Source organism: Protopterus annectens, chromosome 1.part2 (genome assembly GCF_019279795.1).
Source record: "Protopterus annectens isolate FY-2018-M chromosome 1.part2, PAN1.0, whole genome shotgun sequence".
NCBI lineage: Eukaryota > Metazoa > Chordata > Ceratodontiformes > Protopteridae > Protopterus > Protopterus annectens.
Window position 1 is genome coordinate 571,937,900 of NC_056727.1, and position 25,481 is coordinate 571,963,380.

General features: G+C 43.4%; 1 protein-coding gene across 4 annotated transcripts in view; it reads right to left on the reverse strand.

The window, feature by feature from the left end:
• Positions 1–25,481, reverse strand: part of LOC122790289 (cytohesin-1) — a 1,634,771-nt gene that overhangs the window by 82,644 nt on the left and 1,526,646 nt on the right. For all 4 annotated transcript variants that reach the window (XM_044057794.1, XM_044057800.1, XM_044057818.1 and 1 more), the window contains one exon: positions 16,570–16,724. In XM_044057794.1, coding sequence (XP_043913729.1) covers positions 16,570–16,724 — 155 coding nt within the window. The remainder of the gene's footprint in view (positions 1–16,569; positions 16,725–25,481) is intronic.

Below are 25,481 nucleotides of genomic sequence, written 5' to 3' on the forward strand. Positions count from 1 at the left end.
ATCAAGCTACGCCCTCGAGAGACTTGAACCTTAGCACTGAAATAAATAGGACATGCTGGAGGGACAGATTCATAACCCAGAGGTTCCCTTCACTCTGGAATAAAATCCCAGTCCAGGTTAGGCAGAGTCCCTCATTGACACTCTTCAAGAGGAATCTTGATGAGTGGATGGGAGATCGTAGGTTTACCCCGGGTATCACTTCTGTGTCACTGTTAGACAGAGGCACAGTATACTAACCTCTAAAAAGGGCATAGCAAAATTCATTTAAAATGGGTGGCGAAAGCCAAACACACTCTGGCTAGGCTTATAAATGCCCTGGGGCAGATAGCCCAATAAGAACCTATGAAAAGAAGCATAAAGGCTTTTTCCATGAAAGCAGTTACAAAAATAAATGATCTTAGAGATAAGAAATAGAGACAATTTAATAGCCACCTTGGGCATAAAAGAAGGATAAGTACAAATAGACACCCTGTCCCTACGAAAAAAAAAAAAAAAAAAAAGGAGGAACAGTCATACGGGCCTGAAACTCAGACACACTCTTAGCTGAAGTAATGGATGAAAGAAGAACAATCTTCCATGTACAATGCTGCAAGCAAGGAAGCTGAAGCTGCAGGCTCAAAAGGAGCCCGAGTCAATTTTTAAATAACAAAATTAAGATCTCAGGGAGGAGGAATAAGTTGCCTGGCAGGCCTAATATGAAGGATGCCTTTAAGAAATTGCTTCACTTCAAACCTAGAAGCTAATAAAGGAATCAAAGACAGACAAGCAGAAACAGCTGAAAGGTGAACTTTAACTAAAGAATATGCCAAGCCAGCATTTAGCAAAGCATACAAACAAGACAGAACCACAGGAATATCCACAGAAAGTGCATCATGGTTACGAGCAGAGCACCAGACTGAAAATCTCTTCCATTTGGACACACAGGATTTCCTGGTAGTGGGTTTCCTGGCCTCCTGCAGAAACCAAAGCACATCCTCAGAAAAAAGGGTGCTTAAAAGGGATCAAAATTCTATCACCCACAGTGTCAGTTGAAAAATGGACAAGTGAGGATGGAGAGACTCCTTGTCTTCTGCGAGTAGGACCACCCTGTGAGGTAACCTGTGGTGATTGCCTTTGGCTAGGTGCAGAAAAAGAGGGAACCAATGCTGTCTGAGCCAAAAGGGAGTCAACCAGCAAGGTTTTGGAGGAGTCTTGCTCTATCTTGAGTAGGTCCCTCTGCAAGACAGGAAGGGGAGGGAAGGCATAGAGAAACATCCCATTCCAAGAAAAAGAGGGTGGCCACCTTCCAGGCCAAAGGAATTGGGACTCTGGGGCAAAAAAGGGGAAGTTGTCTGTTCAGAAGGGTGGAAAAAAGGTCTACCTGACAAGTAACCCACTGCTGGGTAGTGTTCAAGAACACATGCATCTCTGTGAAGCATCCACTCATGAGCCTGTGTTATGGACCTGCTCAGGGAATCTGCCACAATGTTTTGCTCTGAAGGAATATAAACAGCCTGAAGAGTCACTTGATATTGAACAGCCAGATCTCAAACTTGAAGAGCTAGTCTGCACAGAAGGTAGGACCTTGCCCCCCCCCCCCCCGCTTGTTGATGTACCACATCACTGCGGTATTGTCTGTAAAGATTTTGAGAGGCCGTGGAAAAAAGTGTATGAAAGGCCTGAAGAGTAAGAAGGACAGCTCTCATCTCCTTGATGTTGATATGGACTGACCTTTGATGGCTGGGCCAAAGACCCAGAACCTTTAGAAGACTGAAAGATGCACTCCAGCCTGCGTCTGAGAGGGGACTGGGGGCTGAAAAGGAATCCTAGGGTTGACAGACAGTTGATGAATCCACCACTAAAGCTCTAGTTTGAGGCATAGAAAAAGAGGGGCTAGAAAGTCTAGAGGATGACATTATTGGAGCCATACTGACTTTAGGAACCACTGCAGCTTTCTCGTATGGAGTCTGGCTAGAGGTAGCATAGAAATGGTGGAAGTTATGAATCTCAGAGTCCTTAGTATTTTCCTGGCTGTAACCGAGACTCGAGGAAGAAGGGATTAAATAAAAATAAAAAAATTGAGCATGAACCTTGGGTGGTGGCAGGAAAGCTGGCATTGGAATAGTCGAGAGCCTGCAACCCAGACCAGAAAAACATGATCCTGAGATGGGGTCAGGATGCATTTCTGGAAATTTGTAGTAAACCCTAGGCTTTGCAAGAGGTAAATAGCATAGTGAAGGTGCTGAAGCAAAGTCTCTAAGGAGGAAGGCTGAATGAGCAGGTTGCCCAGGTAAGGAAGGATTTGAATCCTCCTCATGCTAAAAAGGCACTCACAGGAGCAAAGCATTTGGTGAAGACCGTTGAGGCAGTAGAGAGGCCAAAGGCCAAAGCAGAGAACTGAAAATGCAAGGAAGAAACAGAGAAATGCAAATATTTCTGAAATGGGGATTAGTAGGGATGCAAAGGTAAGCATCCTTGAGATCTAGAGAGAGACCAGGAAAGCCTGAGGGAGAAGAGAAGGAAACCGAGACTGAAGAGACAGCATCCAAAAGGAAGGGATCTTCAGAAAGGTGTTGAGATGAGAAAGGTCCAGAATGGGCCTCTAGGTACTTTCTTTCCTGGGAACCAAAAATATTCTGGAATAAAATGCTTTCTCCTCCAGGGTAGCAGGGACTGCTTTGATGGTGCTTTGAGACAAAAGGCTCTTAAGTACATTTAGAAAGTAAGGCAGCTGCTCCTGATGATGTTGGGAAATGCCCAGAAAAGGAAGAAGGGATTTCCACACCATGAAGTATCCCTGAGGGATGATGAACAAAACCCAAGAATCCTGAGTACCAAATTGGGAAGAGACAGAGAAAGACAGAGATAAAGGGACCTGACATACGAAGGAGGGAAACAGATAGTTAGACAGAACCTGACTTGTCTTGACAAAGAGGTTTCTGAGAAGAGGGAGTCCGAGTAGACAGAGGAGGAGCCCAGATTTATAACTCTTCTTACCTTTGGGAGGAGGGCAAAACAATCTACGAACAAAAGCAGACATAGAGATAATTCATCTGAAATTTAGGAATAGGAGAAAGAAAAATATTCAACTCCTACAAGGCCTTGCCCTTGTCCTGAAGTGACTTAAAAAGCTCAGCAGATGCAGAATCAGAGAGGTTTTTATAGTCAAGAGAGCATCCAACAATTTAGTCTTAATATCATCAGGCAAAGGCTGAAGGTGTAACCAAGAGAAGTGCCTCAACAAAGAGCCAAAAGCAGCAAACCTAGAAGAAGCATCAGCTGCATCAGAACTCCATTTAATAGACTGGCGAGGCACATGGGAAGAGCAGCCCAACAAAGAAAGGGTCAAAACCTTCCCTTCAAAATCAGGAAAGTCAGAGACAACCTGGGAGGCTTGAGAAAGCAGAGCCAAGACAACCGGGGAGGATTGAGAAAGAAGAGCTAAGACATATACTCCCCCTCATCATTAGAGAGCACGTCATTAATGCCTTCTCAAAGGCAAAAAATACAGCCTCCATGGGACCCGACACAACATCCATGGCTGTGTCCTACATGAACTCAAGCAACAGCTCACAGCACCACTAGGCACCCTATTCAACCAAAGCCGGAGTACTGGCTTCGTCCCAGCAGAACGGAGGATAGCCACTGTCATTTCTCTAGACAAAGGTGGCATACACCGACCCAAGCAATTATAGGCCCATCAGTCTAACTAGCCTGATCTGCAAGGACATGGAACGCATCATGGACCTTATAAACAAGGACATTGGCAACCTCCAAACGCATGATCCCACACAGTCTGGTTTTGTAAAAGGGAGCTCATGCTGTTAAACTTGGTCGTCTTCTTCAAAACAGTTAAAGCCATGGAAGAGGGGAAGACAGTGCACACCGCCTACCTTTACCTAGCCAAACATTCCCCACTCAGGCAAAATAGATAAACTCGCCCAGATAGGCATCAACTCATATATTACCAGATGGGTAGCTAACTGGCTCACTGATGGAACCCACTCAGTCAAAACAGGGGAAGCCACCTGTAGTAGTAGACCTGTAAAGTACAGTTGTGTACACTTACCATAAATGTAGATGTTCGAGTGTACTCACTGTTGCAGTCATCACATTTGTGTTATCCCTGCCAGGGTAGTCCTCGGCCGGCCCGAATACCAGAGACTTAGTATTTCTGCGTCGGTTGCTGTCGCTTGAAGACTGATGTCAGGTTGTCAGTAGTATAAAGTAAGGCAGCCGACGCCATTACATCATTTTTTTTTGCCCTAACCTGTCAGGAGCCCCCAAGTAGGAGGCCAGGTTCTAGTGGAAGAACTTCACCAATGGAAAATAAATACCAATATGTCCCTTGTAAGGAAAGGAGAACAACAAGGAAGAATGGTAATAAAATGAGAAAGAGAAGAAAGGGGGATGGAGGGAGGGAAACCAGGACTGCAACAGTGAATACTCTCAAACATCTACATTTAAAGGTAAGTGTACACAACTGTACTATGTTCTTCGTGTTTTACTGTTACAGTCATCACATTTGGGTTGATTCCCAAAGCTGAGGAAATGGGTGGAGGCAGTCAAGGAAACTAGGGGCTGGCTAGGATGCCCTGCAAGACTGCAGAGGCAAACCCTGCCCTGGATTTGGAGAAGAGAGGCAGGTGGTAATGCTTGGTAAAGGTGTGAACAGATGTTCAGGTGGCAGCCTCCAGGATGTCCCTGGTGGGGACTCCTCTGAGGAAAGCTGCAGAGGTGGAGGCTGCTCTGGTGGAGTGTGTCCTGACCCCGTATCCATGCTGTTTGTAGCAGAAATGGATGAAGTGTGCTATCCATTTGGAAACTGTTTGGAGATGACTTTGCCTTCTGTCCCTGTAGCAAAGCTAACCTGCAATTGATCAGACTTTCTGAAGGATTTTGTCCTGTCTAGATAGAATCTGAGCTGACTGTGCACATCTAGAGAGTGAAGAATCCTTCCCCCCTTGTTCTGGGGATTAGGAAAAAAGGTGGGCAAATGAATGGATTGGTTGAGAGCCACATTGCACACCACCTTGGGCATGAAGGATGGGTTAAGTTCTGAGGGATACCCTGTCTGCATGGAAGATGATGAAGGCCATGAGTGCTTGCAGCTCAGAGAATCTTCTGGCTGAAGTGATGGCCAGAGGGAAAGCTGTCTTCCAGGAGAGAAATTTTAGCTCTGCAGAAGAAGCTGGTTCGAAAGGGGGCAGGGTGAGCTGTGGTGGAGCTCTTCTGGGTGGCCTCAAGTTGCTAGCCCCTGTTAGGAACTGTTTAATCAAAGGGTGTGAGAGAAAAGGGGCTGCTCAGTGGGAAAATGAGCAGAAACAGCAGAGGCATTAATTTTTATAGAGAAGAAAGAGAGGCCTCTGTGTGGTAGGTCAGCTAACTAATCCAGGATGAGAGGGAGGGAGGGCTGTGCCGTATTGGCTCCCTTAGCCTGGACCCAGGTGCAGAACCTTTTCCATTTATCAGCATAAGATTTTCTGGTGCTAGGATGTCTGGCCTCACGGATAACATCCAGAACCTGTTTAATGAGGTTGGCAGATTGGTTTGGGGTTAGGGAATAAGCCAAGCTGCCAAACTGAGCAGTCTGCAATTGGGGATGCATGAATTCCCCTTCTCTCTGGGTCAGGAGGTTTGAAATCTGAGGAAGGTGCCATGGGGGTAGCAGGGACAGGCTGTACAGCAAAGGGTACCAGTGGTGCCGGGGAGCTATAAGAATGATCCTTAGTTTTTCCTCCCTTATTTTGAGCAGTACCCTGGGGATGAGAGGTAAGGGAGGAAAGGCATAGACAGATTGACCCAGAGGAAGGACAGGGCATCCACTTTCCAAGCCATGCAGTGATGCTCCCTGGTGCAGAATTTGCTGAGCTGATGGTTGGTGTGGGAGGCAAAGAGGTCGAACTTCAGGGTTCCCCATTTCTGAGTTATTAGGATGAAGGTGCTTCTGTTGAGTTGCCACTTGTGTGGGTCCAAGATTTCTGCTTAATTGGTCTGCCAGGGAGTTGAGAGAGCTTGCTAAGAATTGTGCTAAAAGGTGTAGGTGCATGGCAGAGGCTGTGTGCCAAACGGTCATGGCCAGCCTGCATAGAGTGTTGGAGTGAGTCCCTCCCTGCTTGTTGATGTACCACATCACAGTGGTGTTCGTCTGTTTTGGTCAGGAGAGCCCCTGGAGAGAGAAGGGGCTTGAAAGCTATCAAAGCATGCTGCACAGCCATCATTTCTTTTTGACTGATGTGCAGTGGGATTTGCTGTGGGCTCCATTGGCCCTGTATGCATCTGCCATCCAGGTGTACACCCCAAGCGTAGTCTGATGCACCTATGGTGAGGGTCTGGGTGGTGGGGGTGGGGAGAAAGGCATTCCCTTGTTGTGGGAGCATGGTGTTGCCAATCAAAGAAAATCTTTTCTGAGGCAAGGAATTACAGGTAGAAGAGTTTCCAGGTTTTGAGAGTGTTGACACCAAAGGCTCTTTAGGTACCACTGAAGTTTCCTTATATGTAGTCTGGCATATGGAATAAGTAGTATGCAAGACGCCATGAACCCCAGAGCTTGCAGGATCTTCCTTGCAGATAGCTGGGCCCTGGTGGCTATCTGAGAGAAGTAGGCTGTCAGGAAAATTTGTTTCTCTGGAGTAAGATATGCCATCTGGGATGCTGTGTCCAGACTTGCTCCCAGGTAGGTTATCCTTTGGGTGGGCACCTGTTTGGATTTTTTTGTTGTTGATTGTGTACCCAAGGGAGGGTAGTAGAGTCTCTACAAAGGCCAGGCGCTTGAGCAGCTTTTCCTTGCTGTCTGCCTGAATAAGGCAGTCATCTAAGTATGGGTAAATCTGCATGTTTCTTTGTCTGCAAAAGGCAATGGCAGGAGCCACAGTAGATAAGCCAAAGGGAAGCGCAGACAACTGAAAGTGTTGAGATCCTGCCCTGAAGTGGAGATATTTCCTGCACGATTCCCTGATAGGAATGTGAAGCTAGGCCTCTTTTAGATCTAGGGAGGCTGGCCAAGCATCCCTGGAGAGGGTAGCAGCTGCTGGAGGGTGAGCATTTTGAATTCTGGGATCACCAGGAAGGTGTTTAGAATGGATAGATCAAGGATGGGGAGCCAGGGGCCCTCTTTTCTGGACATCAGAAAAAGTCTGGAGTAAAAACCTTGGCCTATCTGTTCTGCAGGAACGGGCTCTACTGCCCTCAGAGAGCAGGGAAAGGATTTGCTTTTGAGCCTCTGCCCACTGATTTGGTGGTAGATCTGGGAATCCTTTTGGGGTTGGAAGGGTGTGGAAGGAGAATTTGTATCCCTGAGACACAATGTTTAGAACCCAGTGATCCTTGGTAATGGTTGTCCAGGTGCTTGAGTGAAAGGAGAGTGTTCCTCTTAGGGGTGTGTGAGATCTTACCATAAGGGGGTGGCTTAGAACTCCCTGGTTTTGTAGTGGAGGTAGTTCACTGCTTAGAGCACTGCATTCCCTAGGAATGTTATCTGGGTGGTGTGTTTCCATGGGGCCTAGGCGGGTCAGTTTACTGGGAGCAGGAAAGGACCAGTGTTTGGAAGGACAATGCCTGCTGAAGCTAGGGGGCTGCACCTGCAAGAAATCCTCAACTGTTTGCATAGATTTTGCTTTTTCTTCCATCTTTTTTAAGACCTCTTCTGCCTTAGTGCCAAATAAGTTATCTTTGTGCAAGGGGGCATCCAACAATTTAGATTTGACAAGGTCTGGCAGGGGCTGTTCCTTAAGCCATGCATGCCTTCTAATGACAGATCCAGTGACATCTGCCCTGCAAGAAGCTTCTAGGGCATCAAAACAATGCATTAACTCTTGTAAATCTTTAGATTCTGCCTAAGCAGGAAAGGAAGACATTTTTTTGTTTGAGTTCCAAGGTATATTGCTGAAATTTCAGAATATGGAACTGACAATTTAGTGCCCTAATAGCAAGAGTAGCAAAGGTGTATATTTTTTTACCCCATCTGTCCAATGCTCGGGAATCCCTGTCTGAGTGTGTGGGATTCTTAGCAGAGGTTGCTTTAATCCCTTTTGGCCCTTGAGAAATGACCTCAGAGTCAGCTGTAGGATTTTTAAAAAGATATTTGTGTGAGTCAGGGACTCTACAGTACCTGTCTGGTTTTCTGAGGGCAGGAGGAAGGGTATCAGGACTCGAGCTGGATTCGAGGAAAACATCCTCCACAACATCCAGGACTGGGGGGATGGCCAAGGGTCTGTGTTGTGGAAGATCTTGGAATTCCTCGAGTCTCTTTTTAGACTGAGGGGGGTCCTGACTCTCCCATTGGAAATGCTCCCTTAAAGTATGCAGGGTTGCCCCAAATGAGAAATCCTCTGGCAGAAAGGCTGAAGGAATGGAATCCTCTGCATCACAATCCTCATAAGTGGAGAGGGGTTGAATGTCTTCATATTCAGAAGGATCAGATTCATCTGAATCTTTTTCAGACAAAACTACAGGGGACAGATCTCTTTTTCTTTTGGAGGGGGTAGCTTAGCTTCCCCAAATCAGCATGATAAGGTCTTCCGCCAATTTAAACATTTGAGACTGAGGCAAGGTAGCAGGCGCCTGAGAGTGGGTCTTCGATTTCTTGGGTGTGGTTCGTACCCTGGGCCTAAGAAACTCAGTCATTTTAGAAAGAATGCTAGTCACGAAAGAAGATGTCAGCTTGTGTCTAGATTCGTTAGTGCGAAGGACTTCCTCAGAAGCCAGTGCCTACTCAGCAGCTCCGGAACCATCCAAGGTAGAGACGACTGCAGGATCCTTAGTCGAAGAAGAGTTTTGCGGCATATCAGACTCCGAAAGGGTCTTGGTAGCGGCCTGCAAATTAACAGAAGTGTGCATCGGGGGCTGCGAAAGCACCTCACTGAGTACTGGAGAACTGATGACTAGCTTAACGGAAGCATTGTTGGTAGGCTTGGATCTGTGCAGTCCGTCTCTGCCTTTATCTTTATGTTTTTTCAGAAGATCTGCTGTCAGATGGCTTACCAAAGCCATATCGGAATTAGAGGACTGAAAGTGAAAATATCTAGCTACAATAAAGGCCTGACAATGGATAGCTCTGGCATTGAACAAAGCACAGAAGTGACAAGGGGGGAAGTCGTGGTCTGGGCCTAAGCAAGTGACACATTAAGAGTGGAAGTCTCGGTGTGGTATTTGCTTTCTACAGGTGAGGCATTTATTAACTTTTTCTGACATTGGTTAGTGCAAGAAAAAAGGATCCCCAATGGGGTACTTCACTTTAGAAGACTTCAACTTCAATTCAGTAGATGAAAACTCAGGTAGCAGCTGACCGGCACTCATGCAAACTACTTTGGGCTCCATGGCAAGAAAGACTGATGTAATGGCGTCAGCTGCCTTACTTTTATACTACTGACGACCTGACGTCAGTCCTCATGCGACAGCAATTGATGCAGAAATACTAAGTCTCTGGTATTCGGGACGGCTGAGGGCTACTCTGGCAGGGATAACCCAAATGTGGTGACTGCAACAGTGAAACACGAAGAACATCAAGCAGTGTACCCCAAGGTTCGGTCTTGGGGCCTCAACTGTTTGGGATATAGTCTTCGGAGGTGCAAGCCAAAACCAGTGGTATGTGGGTGACCAAGTTTGCAGATGACTGCAAGCTGGGCACCGTCATAAATTCCCTAGTGATGTGAACATCCACCAAGAGGGCCTTACCCAAACTAATGACTGGGGCCAGAAGCATGGCCTCAAACTGAATGCCAAGAAATGCATCATTATCCCCCTTTGGATAAAATGGCATCCCCACTAATTATAACATTAATAACAACATACTAAGCACGTAATCCATCGTGAGGGACTTGGGCACCCAGGTTGACAGCAACCTGACTTTTGACTACCATGTTGCCTCCATTGCACAGAAGGCTTTCTACATGACCCACCTCATAAGTAAGGGTATTTCATCCAGGAACAAGGAGATCCATAACATCCCTGTACTCCCTTATCAGACACATTACTGAGTACAATGCCCCCTTCGGCATGTACCTTGCCACGCACATGCAGCTGTTGGAGAGACCACAGAGGTTCCTGATCAGGAAAGTCCAGGGTCTCAAACACCTATCATATACAGATAGGCTAAAAGCTATGTCCCTCCACTCAGTCTTGTAAAGACTGCTCAGAGGTGTCCTGTGTCTGGCATACAATGCCGTCTCAGACTCGGCCTTGATGGAGTTGCTGCATCTCTGTAAGTCAAACTTCACTCATGCAACCCGCATGCATGGCATCAACCTGGTCTGTGATATTAATAGAAGTTGTTGGTGGGATAGATTTGTGTCCCAATGACTCCCTTTCCATGTCAAGTAGAGTACCTCCCTAGCCCTCTTTAAGAGGAACCTGGACGACTGGATGGGAAACAGAAAATATACCCCTGGGATTCCACTTGTGCCCCTGCTGGACAGGGAAAACAGGTGCTGACTTTGTGGTAACATGGATGAAATTATTGGCTGGCTTACAAGGGTCTCCTGGCCAATAGCTTAGTATCATTCTGAACCTATGAACCCAATAGCCTAAAAGGCCAAGATAGCAGCAGTATATACACCTTTTTGCCCAGCTATTCCATGGCCCTACTGTCTTTATCAGAAGGAAGCAATTTAGAAGTCAAGAGCTTAGCAGGTTTGCCAGAAGAGATGGACACAACAGAGGGATCAACAGAGGGGGATCTGTTAAGAAACTTACACTCATCAGGCAACTTATAAAACCTGTCAGGATTTGTTTTTAGGAGGTGAAGGCTGGGAATCAGTTGCTTGAGAAACTGCTGAAAAAGTGTCCAACATGGCAGCCAGGTCCAGAGGAACAGCAGTGGGCTTACAGGACTCCATCTGGAGGAGTTCATAATAACTTTTTTGGATGTCAGAGACCCGAGTACAATCCCATTTAAAGAATTCCATCATATGACAAATAGTATCCCCAAAAGACAGTTCCTCAAACAGAGAATATGGGCTAATAGAATCTTCCTCCTCAGAACCAAAGTCCAATGAAGAAGGAATCTAACAATGTGCCAATGACTCTTCCTCCGAATCCAAGTCCTCATCCAAGGAGTCCTGGTCCCTAGGCTTTTTGACTGGAGTAGAATATCAAGGGGAAACAGGGACAGAAACTTCCAAGGGGAGGCTTCAAGGCCATAAGTGCATTAAACAACCCCTGGGTAAAATCTTGCCATTCACACTGGGGGGTCTTTAGGAGCAGGGGAAATGTGCTTTGTTTTTTGTTTCTTCTTTAAAGACATCAACCATAAAGACCTTAGGAGGTTCAGACTCTTGCTGACACTCAATGTAGTGGGGAAACACCTCCAGAACAAGAATCTACAGAACACCCCTTGGTCCCTCTGAATGATCAGCCAAGGTTCCCCCTCAACATCCATACTGGACATCTGCAGAGCCTCAGAGGAACGTGCAAGAAGTCAGATCCATGCTGGCCTCAAAGGAGGTCATATCAGAGAAATCCAACAGAATAATCAGACAATCCTTAGTTTTTTGACTAGCCTCGAGAGAGATGTCCGGGGGAGGCAGTGCAGCAGCCAAATTGGACCTAACTTTTTTGTTCTGCTTCTTGGCAGACAGCTGGCCTTTGGGACGGAAGGATTCCTCCATAGCACCCTGCGCCATCAACTTTAGATGTTGGTTCTCCAGGTAGACAGATAAGGAGAAGAGACAACTACATAGGGACTTGGGGACAAATGCCTGACAAATTTAGTATGGTCGTGAGAAACACCCAAATACAAACACACTGCTCATGATGGTCCTTATGGGGAATCTGTCTCCCATACTGACATTTCCCCTTTCTGGATGACATGTAAACTCACTAACCAACAAAAAGACAAGAGAAAAACCACCCTCAACTCTGCACTTATCTGATAATGGCTTGGTAACCAGCACAGATCTACAACTGAAGAATACACTCAGACTGGCTGCAAAGTAGTTCTAAGGTACGTATATCCGTACATCACCTTTATTTCCTATGCCATGAGCAGGGAGCATACATGTGATATAAGACATCCTTTTCAACCTAAGGCTATAGTATACTGGCCGCCATTTGGTTATCCCTGGCAGAGGAATCCCTTTAGTGAAGAATACTGCCAAAAGTGATATGGAAGGATATCTAAATGACCTGCTGTTTTCCTTCCACATAGGCTTTTTATATGGAATCCGTGGGAACAATTACATGCAAAAATAATGCTCTGGAGAAGCAGTAATGTTTAAGGGAAGGCAGAAATTGAGCAGTTTATGTACTGTGGGAGTAAACAAAAATAGGTAAAAGGAAAGCATATATGTATACTGGATGAACATTTTAACAATGGAAACTGTTTAAAAAAGGCAGTTGGTTGGTAGTACACCAGCTTAATGGTCCTGTAAATTTGGCCTACCCATCTCCCCATCCACTGCGAGGCCTCCCCTCACAGTAACAGTTGAGCTCCACTGTGAACTGCCTGTTGCAGAAGAGTGATTCCACATGCTGCCTTCCCCGGCTAATACATTTACACAACAGCAGCTGCACTGAATAGGCCCAAACATCACAAGTGCAACACCTAAATGCCCTCTCTGTGCGTCACCCAATAGGTGAGCCAGAGCCATCTTCCCTCCCTACCCCCGGATGGGAGAGCGGACAACAGGCACTCACTTTCATAGTTCTCTGACTGGGCCACTGTCAGAGCAGTTAATCAAACTTAGGTTATCTGTGTTGTTAAGACTTTATCCCTCTGTCACAGAGCCAGGCTTACTTGGCTGAACAGCTGATTTGATTATGACCACAGATTTTCCTCCATAAAAGTTAATCTGGATGATGTTTTCACTTCTGACTGGGCTACTCCTTCACTTGCCTTTTAAAGTCTGGTAGTACTTCTTGCATGGTATCTTTCACCTTATGCCCCTTATTCAAGATTTATTTTATGCTGGAAATTCTCACTCACACACTCTTAGAGTCAGCTAGTTCTGTAGATTTGAAGTTCCTGTCCTGGAACAGCCTCTTTCTAATAGCCATCATTTCTGGCAAAAGGACCGCAAATTATTTTTCTCAAGCCTTCCCATCTAATTTTCCATAACGAAAAGGGGGCATCCAGGGAAAACATATCTTTTGTGCCACAAGATGCCATAGAATTTAATTTGAATCGATCAACCTACATATATGAATATGTTAACTGTGGTAAATCCCCTTTCATAAAGGTGTCAACACACAGCTCATATATCACATGGACAGAACAAATCCTTTTTACAAGAAAAAAAAGTTTTTCTAAAATTGACTAACTGTACTGAATTTTGTCACAACAAAAAGGAAAGCTAAAGCCTATGACTACAGTTATGACTACTTCTACTGCCTTTTTCATTAATGACATTAGTGAGGACATTTGCATTGCTACAACTTTGTTTTCCCTGAACATGTTTTTGAGGCACTATAAACTAAACATTGCTTCCAAATCTAAGGTCTGTCTTCAGGGCTACTGTTGCTTCTGGTATGTTCCCACGATGGTGGTGGCGCAACAGGTACTGAAGATGTACACCTTGGCAGACACAAAAATCAAATAATCACTTCAATGATACATTTTTTTACAAAGGTTTGTCTTCAATAACATACCAGTCCTCCACTTCCACACCTGTGGTCTTATCTAGTCTAGACTGTCTTCTCTCCTTTGCCTTTTTGTTCTTCCCTTACCTCAAGAACTGGTAGTGAGAGAGATGAATGTTGCATGATAAGAAGGGGGAGGTTTTCAGGCATCCTGGTAAAGTTTTACTAGCCGGACAATCCTAGTGAGTGGAGTAGAAGCTTAATAAGCAGCCTAAGCTAGAACTTACAGATCAAGCATTACAGTAAGAACATAAACTTTCATTTAATCAGAATGACAAACAAAAGAGTGTGCATACTTAGAAGACGTATGTCAAGAACAGTATTCAGACAAGCAGTGAGAAGTCAATAAAAATACAAATGCTACTCAGTCACCAGTAGTATGACTTGACAGAAACTAATTATACAATGACCCCCCATTAATATTCCAAAACGTGCATGCTCTTGTAAATCCCACAATATACCAATGGAAAAAGGGCCCTCGTGATTAAACCATGCCATCCATGGGTAAATCTTCAATATACCACACCACGTCGCCGGTTATTGCTTAATTAACACAACAGGCCACTTAATATGCTGTTTTCAAGCATATTACCAATACTGTTGAGTATAATACTAAGTGAGTTCACAGTAAGAATCAAACTACACCAAGAGATCAGTATGAACTTTCTGGTATTTACTGACCGTCTGTCTTTGGGTCTGCATGTAAAGTCAGTTGTCTGCCAGCAGAAGTTCTTTGAAGACAGCATTTCAAAACATGATGCATCAGACAGTCTAGTATTGCCTGCAGCGGAGGTCAGGGAAGTAAACTCTGTATTTGAGCACTGTGAGCAAGGAATTTACTTAGCTGATAAAAGATTCAAAGTAAATGCTTTGTCCAGCTAACCTATGCAGAACAATTTACTTAATCAGCACAGTACTTTCCAGTATACATTTATTTACACACTGTTGACCATTTTACATGTCAGAGTTAAGCCATAATGAAATCCTATAAACAAGTCCTGACACAACATGCCCACTGGTGTGATTAGTCTTCAGATACAGATTTGCACTCATCTGCCCTGAAAATTACAACTTTTGCACAAGGGTACTGAGTCTACAGATGTGCTATGACTGAAGCACAAATCTATAGATGTTTATGAACTAAAACTGGAATAAAGACAACACACAGCTTAAAGAGCTGAAGCTGCCAGAACTTGTCCAAAGACTTAATGTCCAGCCTATGCAATAATCTGCTCTCTCTGTGCATGCTTTGCATGCAGCTCTGTATGCTTCTCCAACATGTACAACTGCAAGCAGTGCAAATGCCTGTAAAATATCTTAAGAAATTTTCAACTGTTTACTTTGCTTACCAGACTTGCGACATTGCTGAATAGGGTCTTCTGGCTCTACCCCCTACGTGGTCAGTAAATAAATAAATACCCAAAAAGCTTTCTCAGTGGAACAACCACTACATTTTCTTCATTGCTACATACTGCCTTACTCATTTTGTTCCTTCCACAACTCAGTGCAATGACCCATGCTGACATCAACAAAGAGCAAGGAAATGAAGTAAATATTGTGGGAAGAAAGAGCCAGGGAATTGTTATGGCTAGGCTTGTATAGGCCCTAGGGCTGATAGCCTAGTACCAACCTATGAACCTATGATGACGCTGCTTCACTCCCATTCTAGAATAATCCATGCTGACATCAACAAAGAGCAAGGAAATGATGACACTGCTTCACTCCCATTCTAAAATAATCCATGCTGACATCAACAAAGAGCAAGGAAATGAAGTAAATATTGTGGGAAGAAAGAACCAGGGAATTGTTATGGCTAGGCTTGTATAGGCCCTAGGGCTGATAGCCTAGTACCAACCTATGATGACGCTGCTTCACTCCCATTCTAGAATAATCCATGCTGACATCAACAAAGAGCAAGGAAATGATGACACTGCTTCACTCCCATTCGAGAATAATCCATGCTGACATCAACAAACAGCAAGGAAATGATGACACTACTTCACTCCCATTCTAGAATAATCCATGCTGACATCAACAAAGAGCAAGGAAATGATGACACTACTTCACTCCCATTCTTAGCTGTCCTACTGCCACCACCAGCTGCTGACCTAATCCCCTTCCTTAAATTGTCCTTTCACTGTAGTATAGACATATTACATTCCATTAAGATGCAAAACCTTGCTAAAGCATCTTAAAGATGCAGCCAGTTATGAGCCAGCTGCTCTGTTCTACTAAGTCTATCCTACAACATCCATCTCTCACAACCCAACCTAGTTTAAAATCAGTCTGACCAAATATTAACAATAAAGAACATTCCAAAGCCCCACCAACGTTTTTTCAGATCTGAAAATATCACTCTTGACTTCACTTCCTTGATAAATCAAGTCAGTGACCTAGCAACACGTATTCAGTAATTGAGTTGTTAGATACTGACCTCCCTAGTATGAAACACAGATATTCTATCATTTTTCTGAACATTACTTTCCTTTCTTAGTGTCCACCCTACCATCCTTCAATCATCTACCATACTGCAGGGTAGGAATTATTAGGCTCAGTCAAGCCTAATTGTTTTCTAGTTCTTCCATAAAGTCTCACCCAAAATCAAACTAGTAGATGGACAATCAAGCAATTTACCCACATTTAGCATGATTAAGACCGACTGGCCTACGGCTCCCAGCAACTATATTCCTAAAATGACACCAGCATTTTTCAGCCTTTTAAAAGCACTCCCTTTTCAGTGAGCTCCACCCATCAGAAATGAAGCTTCATGGATCTCAAGGGAGCACTGCAAACATTCTGTTTCATTACCACCTGTGTACATACCTGTTTGCGACAGACTTCCCTACCACATCTGCTAGTGCTACCTGGCCATAACTGTCAGGTGCTACTTATGACAGCTTGTATACTGACTGTTACAGGATAACCTCATCAAATGTTTTCAGTACAAAACATTACATTTAATATGGTAGTACAGATGTCACATATTCAGTTAAAAGGAATGCTGTTGACACATACTTGATGCACTTTATCCATTCGTCCTTTTCCTCCTGGGTTGGGGCAGATATTCGGTACACAGTATGATTGCCTTCTACCACACGGCCATCAGCCTCTGTCTTACATGCTTTAATCACCTGATCTTTATTATCAGGGATGTACAGCTCAAAGCAGTTCTGGTTATGATAAGACAAGGGGGAAAAATGAAAGGGTGGTTAGATTTCAGATTCCAAGAATAGCAAGTATACATAATACCATACAGACTGAATAATGCAGCTTCTGGTTTACACAAGTCTTTATATTCTTATCCTCATGCAGGAATAGAGTCCATTCCACTCGTGTATTAGGAGAAATGAAAAAAATAAAAACAAAAGACAAGACAAGGATTATCAGACTCTGTCCTTCAAGCTACAAGGGTGCCTTTGAGCTTCCATTAAACACAAATGACTCTGGAACCCTCTCTATAAAAATACATTATATACCAGGGCTAAAATACATCTCTCATGCATACTAGTCATTCATTTAGAGAACTAGAACTATTCCGTCTCTCCAGACACTTCAAATGAAAATTATAGGGATGGAGCAATAAACTTTCAGCTCTGGTTTTCAAATTTATTTATTTTTTGCATTTTGTTTAATTTATCACAAAAGCACTCAAAGGTTACCATTTTCAATAAAGAAAATTTTGCTTGCTTGGGCCTCTTCCAAAAGTGGCTACTACTCCCTCCCAAACAAGAAGGCTGGCCTTCCATTCTGGAAAAAAATAACATGCATGTACTCATGTCAACTAATGTACGAAGGGGCTTTCTGCAATGACTAAGTGACTGCTGAGATTTCTTTTTATCATCAGTTCAGCTACTTTTCTCCTGTTGACCTAGTACTCAGGACACACACACTTCCTGGTAGTTCCATACTATAGCTTTGCACTGGCTATCCAGCTATGTTCCATAACTAATGATCGCACTAGTTATGTTCACTACTGAAATGTGCAAACAATCAAATGTAAGCTGTTAAAAAAGTGAGCAGAGAAACTCGCTATAATAGCAAAATAGTATTTTTGCAAGGGGAAAAGCTGCGCTGCACCTCTTGATGCATCTCACTCCACTTCAATTCTATTTGAATTATATCCTTCTCTTGCTCATACCCTTCCTCCTCATTTTATTTCTTTTTACTATCTAACATGGAATTACAATGCCCTTATATCGCTGGCATCACACAAATGGAACTTATAACTTCAAAATTTTACCCTCTCTGCAATGTCATACCACTGTTTTGTTCGCTTCCTGGGGGTAATTTTTGTTATACAACTTATTTTACCTTACTACACTGTATATTACTGTAACAGGAATTTTCCATGTGGCTTCTATGTTATTTGTGCTTTCGTATGTAGACTGGAATTTGTCTCCTCAGGTTATGGGAATGTGCACTGGACTGTTTTGCTAGTTGTACTATCATCTCAGATTTGTATGTAGATTTTGCTACTGTACCATTATTTTATGCTTCTATGTAGAGTGAAGCTTTTCTTCTTGGGTCTCAGCTGAAAATGGGCCTTTGGCTCATCTGGATTAATGAGGTTAACAAATGTCAAATAAAATAAATAAATAAAACACTGACTACGACACTGCGATACATCAGAGGAAGGAGAATTCTCTGACATACACACAATTGTATAACAAGTATATAAACAGCAGCATCATATTTCAGTGCTCTCATCTGTTACATGGCTGTGCTTCACATTTCTGTCTTGCTCCTTGTTCATTTCAACCCCATCCCCTGAGTAAGCACGACCTGTAAAGCAATAAATAAGCTCCCAACATACAAAGAAAATATGACCAGATTACAGGGGACTCCATCTGCAGCCATTACATGGGGCGATTGCACAGACAAGGGTGGAACATAAGAAGCGACCACTGCATAAAGCTCCTCACTGATCAAATGATATGATGGCTACATATCTGATATATACAACATTATGGTCCTTCTGCACTGTGGAACTGCTGAGAACTACCACAAACAGTGTAAATCAGATCTTCCAAAAGGCTGGAACAGCCTGCAGAATAATCAAGAGGAAAATTCAGAAGGGAAAATCCTTCAGACAGTAAAGTGCCAAAGGAAACATGAAAAAGCAAAATGACTAAATGACCACAGCAGAAATATCTGCAATGGAAACCAACACAATCCTGAAGAGTGGCTTTGACTGTAGCATTTTCTAATTGGCTGCCTGAAAACATACTGTAGAAATTAATCATCTGCAAAGGGTTTACTGGGCTACAGCAAGCCTCTCCTGCAAGTAAAGCAGACAGACAGCTTTTCCATCCTGCTAAACTCCCTTTTGTACATAAAATTAGAACTGGCAGAGAGCATCCAGTTTAAGAAGTACTTCTCCCTTCTTTGGTTTCTGTCACCGGAAAAAAAAAAAAGAAAGTGAGTTGGTGAGAAGATAATTTTGACAGTTTTCAGGGCAAAACTTTGATTAGTCCCATGGACAGATGGATCCTTGTGAAACATCAAAAGTAGCTTCCTTCAAATAATAGCCTGAAGGTCTGAGACTGATCCCCAGAGCAGAAAGCCTTGCAAAAGTTGAACTTCTGAGCTGTCGAACCAGCTGGTTCAGACATGTGAAGGACAGGTTTGCAAATTTTGAAGTAAAATCCCAAGAAGGTGAACATTTCTTCAAAGGAAGACAAAGATGTAGAACCATTTTGAAGAGATTCTTAGCCAGCCAGTGATGAGCAATGATGGGCAACAGTTCTATCCTCCATTAGTTCATGACAAGAGAGGTACTAGAGATGTGTACAAAAACTGAAGAAAAAGTGAGATCCAGGGCTGTACAAATGTCAGCGATGGATCATGTTTGCTGGAAAGTGGCCAACCGAGGACAGGTGCAGAGAAATTCTCTACAGAGAACCTCTTCTGTATGAAATATATTTAAGTGCAGTCATCCTGGCAGCCACAATCACCTTTGAGTCCTCTGCTGCAAGCTCTGGCAGGAACAGAGCACCTTCATTAGGAACAGGGAAGAGTTTGTAGCTGGTCAAGTCAAAGATAACCTTGACTTTACCAGGTACTTCACAACCTGAAATGCCATTTTCTTCAGCTGTTGCAGGACAAGGAGTCATCTTGGCCTTCATTCTTTGAACTTGTAATAAGAAGCAGAACCAAAGGAAACAGTGGCACAGGCCTGCAAGAAATCTTCCCTACCACATAAGTGACAATGTGTCCACTATCAATTCTCATTGCTTTGCTGAACTACGCAGAAGATTGGAGCAGAAGAATGGAAGGTCTACATTCTCCTGAGTACTGAACAGGCTGCTCTTCATGGTGCACCACTCAGGAAGACCCTGACCACAGAGCTCTCATAAAAATCTTTTTCTCCAGAACAGAACTGCAGCTGTAAATCAGAAGTCCACCAGTATAGTCACGTGTCCTGGGATGTCAATGACAGAAAGGGTACTGTCTCCATCAGTGGGCAAACAAAAATTACACTTGCACTGGGAGTACAAGCATACAATGATTTGTCTATTTACATGCCACACAATGGGCTTGTCTGTCTCACCACAGCAGAAGGGGTTCTAAGCTCAGCTCCCTCTCCAGAGCCTTCAGGACAAGCAACAACTGCAAGCAGCTCCAGGTGGTTGATATGGAGGAGCCCTTCCTCTCTTGGTGGTCTATTTCTCCTGCATCATGGAGCAGTTAAGGTACACTCCTCACCCTGCAAGAGAGGTATCTGTTATTAGGACCATATGTGCTTTTTTGTCCCTTTCTTTTTGCAAGAAAGTAGAACTCAAGCAGAGATTAGTTGTGACTTTTCACCACTCCCATGCCCAGCAAAAGGGGCCTGGCACCAGACGATGTTCCGTAGGTGACTGAGGACTATGCAATCACCAACACATCTCCACCCACTGAAGCATCAAAATCCTCAGACAAGAGATTTAAAAAGTCAATGTTGTTATACCCATAAAATGTAGCAGGGTCAGAGCATGCTTGTCAGAAGTGTGGCCACATGAACAAACTCTGCAGACTGGAATGACAAACACTGAAAAGTGGCAAGCCATTTTTTCAGTTTACAGAAATGTACAAAGGATGCAACCATACACAAAAAGTAAGGGATGCTACAACAGAATTCCCCTAGCAGTGCCACCAGACCAGGGCAAAACACTCAAAATCCCTTCTCCAAGGTTATACCTGTGCTTAATTAATACAAATGGAATCAAGTTTGAGGGACAGGTTAACCTTTCAAGTTCTGTCACCTAGGAACGCACCCACACAGGGTGATGCTTAGATTGAACAGACCCGTATACAGCCTAACCATGGAAATGGATCATGTTCCCCAAGGATGACCTAGGTGCAGGTCTCACCAGATGTCAAAAGAGTTGAGGCAAATCCAGTACCTGGGATTCTTAAACATGGGCCTATGAGCCTTCTTCATCCCTGTAGGGGAGGTCAAACTAGAAGAGTTCTCAGTCCCAAATGCTACCACAAAGTATGCTATGGAAGACTTTAGGGACTGCTCCAAGGATGTAGGCCAGCAGACAGTATGCTTCAGCTGTTCAACTTTGGGGAATGTGGTGAAGACACAAGACACCCCAGGATGCAGCTCAGGACTTGTGCAAGGAGGTTTGATGGTCGGCAGACATGGAGGTAAACAGGATACTTGATATATGACAAGACGCTTGGACAAGTTATCCACTAGTCTGCATTTGCAAGAAAGTTGTCACCTGAGAAATCTAGAGTCGTGCAAAAAAAGGGGAAAATCTTTAACCACTTAGGCATCAAATGCATTAACTTTTCCATGACAAACATAAGGCTTGAGACCTTACAAGTGGCAGAAAAAAAAAAGAGCAGAATGAGTACTAGGCAAGCTCTCTAACTCAAACAAGCGAAGCCATGATGTGTCTAAAGAAGATGATCAGTTAAGACACAAGCAAAATATATTAAGTATCATCAGTATAACAATACATAAATTGCTTGATTCTTGCCTTCCCTTAAACCTCATTCTTTCTCCTCCTGAAAATTATTTTGCATTTATTGTTTCCACAATTTCCATATATTTAGAAAAACAAACCAAACGAGCTAAAGTGCGTTTCAATAGAGAGGATCCATTGTCCTGCAACTTGTCTTTTGGTTTGTTTTTCTAATTTTCCTGGTTTGGAGTGTATTCTTATTGTTGGTTTAAGAAATTTCCATATATTTCTAAAGATTCCTCTTCCATTTTTTTTTCTCTTTTTTTACAATAGTCAACACTTCAAAATACATTTAGTTTAGACCTGGATTTCCATTTTCTTGTAATTGACTTTTTGGCAGTAAACAGAATTAAACTTAATAACTTAACACTTCTGGGCAATTCAGATATGTGTCCCAGCTCAGAAGAATAATTCCTTTAGTTACAACCATTTGCTTAGCCAATATTTCTGACAGATTAGTGTGTACTGAATTTTTAAAATATGCCAACTCTAATATTACACTCCCAAAACAAACTCCCATTACCTCATTCTTCCCCATCACACCTCCGACATTTGCCCTCTACCGGAGGGAAAATCTGTGATGTTTACTTGGGGTACAAAAATACCTAAGCAAAGACTTCCATGCAAAAAATCCTAAACCTTCTGGACTTTGTTGGATACTTGGGAGCCAGACACATGCCCTCCCATTGTTCACTTGTTAATTGCTTTTACAGTCTCTCTTCCCAATCTTTTCCAACCTCCTTTGATTGATTCTTATAATTATCATGCAATGTGTTATTCCTTACTAATTACTTATTTTACAGCAGCAGCTTCTGTTTTGGATTCAACTAGAAACTCTACCAGAGTATGTTTTCCACCTATCCCTTCCTCTCTGCCTATATTCTGATAATGAATAATTTTACATTCTGAAAAATATGTAGTGAAAGCAATTTCTAATTTTAAACATCTTTCAGTACGCTTAAACACGTATTGAAGAAATGTTGTAGTGTCAAACAAAGGTTAATTACACACAATCTTTTTACATTTGGTGCAGACCCCAGTGACCTACGAATCTCCTGGTTCATAGGTTCATAGGTTTATACTAGGCTATCTGCCCTAAGGCATTTATAAGCCTAGCCCAAATTATTGTGGCTTACGCCACCCCTTATATGAAAAAATACTGTGCCCATTAGTTTGTTGTGCCTCTGTCCAGCAGTGACACAGAGTTGATTCCTGGGGTAAACCTACGATCTCCCATCCACAGGTCTAGATTTCTCTTGAACAGAGTCAGCGAGGTGCTCTGCCTCACATGGACCGGGATTTTATTCCACAGCATAGGGAGTCTCTGAGTGATAAATCTATCCCTCCAGCACGTCCTATTTATATCCGTGCTAAGGTTTAAGTCGCTTGCTCTAGTGGTTTTGGTGGATTTGGATTTTTTGAGGTGGAGCATGTCCATTAATTCCGGGTTGGACATGGCCTTGTATGTCAGGCACATGTCACCTCTGAGCAGACGGCATGCGACTGAATAGAGCTGGAGTTTCTTCAATCTGGCAGCATATGACAGATTTTGGAGTCCCTTTATCCTTTCGGTGAGGAACTTTTGGGGTCTCTCCAATTGCTGCAGATGTCATAGGTTCATAGGTTCATAGGTTTATACTAGGCTATCTGCCCTAAGGCATTTATAAGCCTAGCCCAAATTATTGTGGCTTACGCCACCCCTTATATGAAAAAATACTGTGCCCATTAGTTTGTTGTGCCTCTGTCCAGCAGTGACACAGAGATGATTCCTGGGGTAAACCTACGATCTCCCATCCACAGGTCTAGATTTCTCTTGAACAGAGTCAGCGAGGTGCTCTGCCTCACATGGACCGGGATTTTATTCCACAGCATAGGGAGTCTCTGGGTGATAAATCTATCCCTCCAGCACGTCCTATTTATATCTGTGCTAAGGTTTAAGTCGCTTGCTCTAGTGGTTTTGGTGGATTTGGATTTTTTGAGGTGGAGCATGTCCATTAATTCGGGTTGGACATGGCCTTGTATGTCAGGCACATGTCACCTCTGAGCAGACGGTATGCGACTGAATAGAGCTGGAGTTTCTTCAATCTGGCAGCATATGACAGATTTTGGAGTCCCTTTATCCTTTTGGTGAGGAACTTTTGGGGTCTCTCCAATTGCTGCAGATGTCGGGTGAGATATATCCCGAATGGGGCATTGTACTCGATCATTGGTCTGATAAGTGAAGAGTACAGGGGAACAATGACCTCACTAGATCTGGATGTGAATCCCTTCATGATCAGGTGGGCAATGTAGAAGGTCTTTCTAACCACTTTAGCAATGTGAGTGTCAAAGAAAGGCCACTGTCAACCTGGGTCCCCAGGTCCCTGATAACCTCTTCTGTGCTTAGTGGATTGCCACCTATATGGTAGCTTGGGGTTACCTTGTTTTTCCCGAAGGGTATGACTATACATTTTTTGGCGTTTAACTTCAGGCCATGGCTCTGGCACCAGCTATCTGTTTCCGTGAGTCCCTTCTGAAGGATATCCGTGTCCGATGCACTTTCCACTATGGCGCCCAGTTTGCAGTCGTCTGCAAACTTTGTCAGCCAAAGTCCTCCCATGTTGGCCTGTACTTCTGAGAAGTAGATGCCAAACAATAGGGGCCAAGGACCGAGCCCTGTGGGACACCACTTGTGACCGGCTTGGAGTCTGACACAGCGCCAGCAACTCTAACCCTGTGGGTTCTGTCCTTAAGCCAGTTTGCAACCCATCTTGTGACATATGGGTTTACATTTAAGCTGGTAAGTTTTCTACAATACCAGTGGGGTATTGTGTGAAAGCCTTTGCAAGGTCAAGGTAGGCTGTATGGACTGCCTTTCCCTCATCAATGGCCTTGGTGACTGTTTCGAAGAAGTCAACCAAGTTCAAAAGGCATGATCTTCCCTTGACAAAGCCAAACTGGGTCGGGTCCAATGTCTGCAAGTCCCCTATATCTTTGTTTATGAGCTCCATTATGATCCTCTCCATAGCTTTGCAGACTGGACTTGTTAAGCTTATGGGGCGGTAATTACTAAAGCAATGCCATATTACTGTTGTCTTGAGATGAAACAATGGTCATGTGAGCATTTGAGTGCACACAATTTAATTCCACTGTGTTTTCAGTTTGCTAATTGCATAAATGCAAGGGAGATTATCTGTCAATTTCTGTTGCCCTGAGTAGTGTTGCTTTAGCTATTAACCCCAAAATACTAAAACATGTCATTCCCAAATTCAAGGTTATGCTTCTACCCATCTCAGCTAAAAATGTCATAATAAACTATCATACATCAGTGTGGTGAAATCACCCCAACCTAGGTCCCAATCAAACCACAAGCAGAACACACCCTAAACATTTAAAAATATAAACATTAGAAGCATATGCAACAAAATCACAGATTTTCATGCCTGGATGACCCAACACAATCCACACATCCTAGCCACAACAGAGACATGGTTAAAGCCTGAAATAAAATATGCTGAAATACGTCCCCTTGGTGTAATACTATTAGGCTTGACAGAGCACATAAAGCAGGTGAATTGGAGAAAATATGTGAGAAAAAACAACAGTCATATTATTTGTTACATAGATTAGAATGTTATAAATGAGACAATATAATTCTAGTAAGATATTTAAAAATAGATTAGAGATTACATAATTAAAGACAGCAATGGGAAACTTGAGTGGTCTTAGTATTCATATTATGGTTATAGAAGAAAGAAGGATGGAGAGAAGTCGATTATAAAAACAGTACAGGGTAGGGTGCCTTCAGGTAGCTTAGGTGAGTAGGGAGGAAAGAGAAAGAGGTAGAGGAAAAGGTTTGCAAAGATGAAGTGGCTAGGGTCAGGTAGTGGGAAAACAAAAAAAATGAGGGAGTGGGAGGTTGGAGAGAGTTGTGAAGTGTGATTTAGGTTGAAGGGGGCGAGTGAAGTATAGTTAACAAGTTCAGCCAGG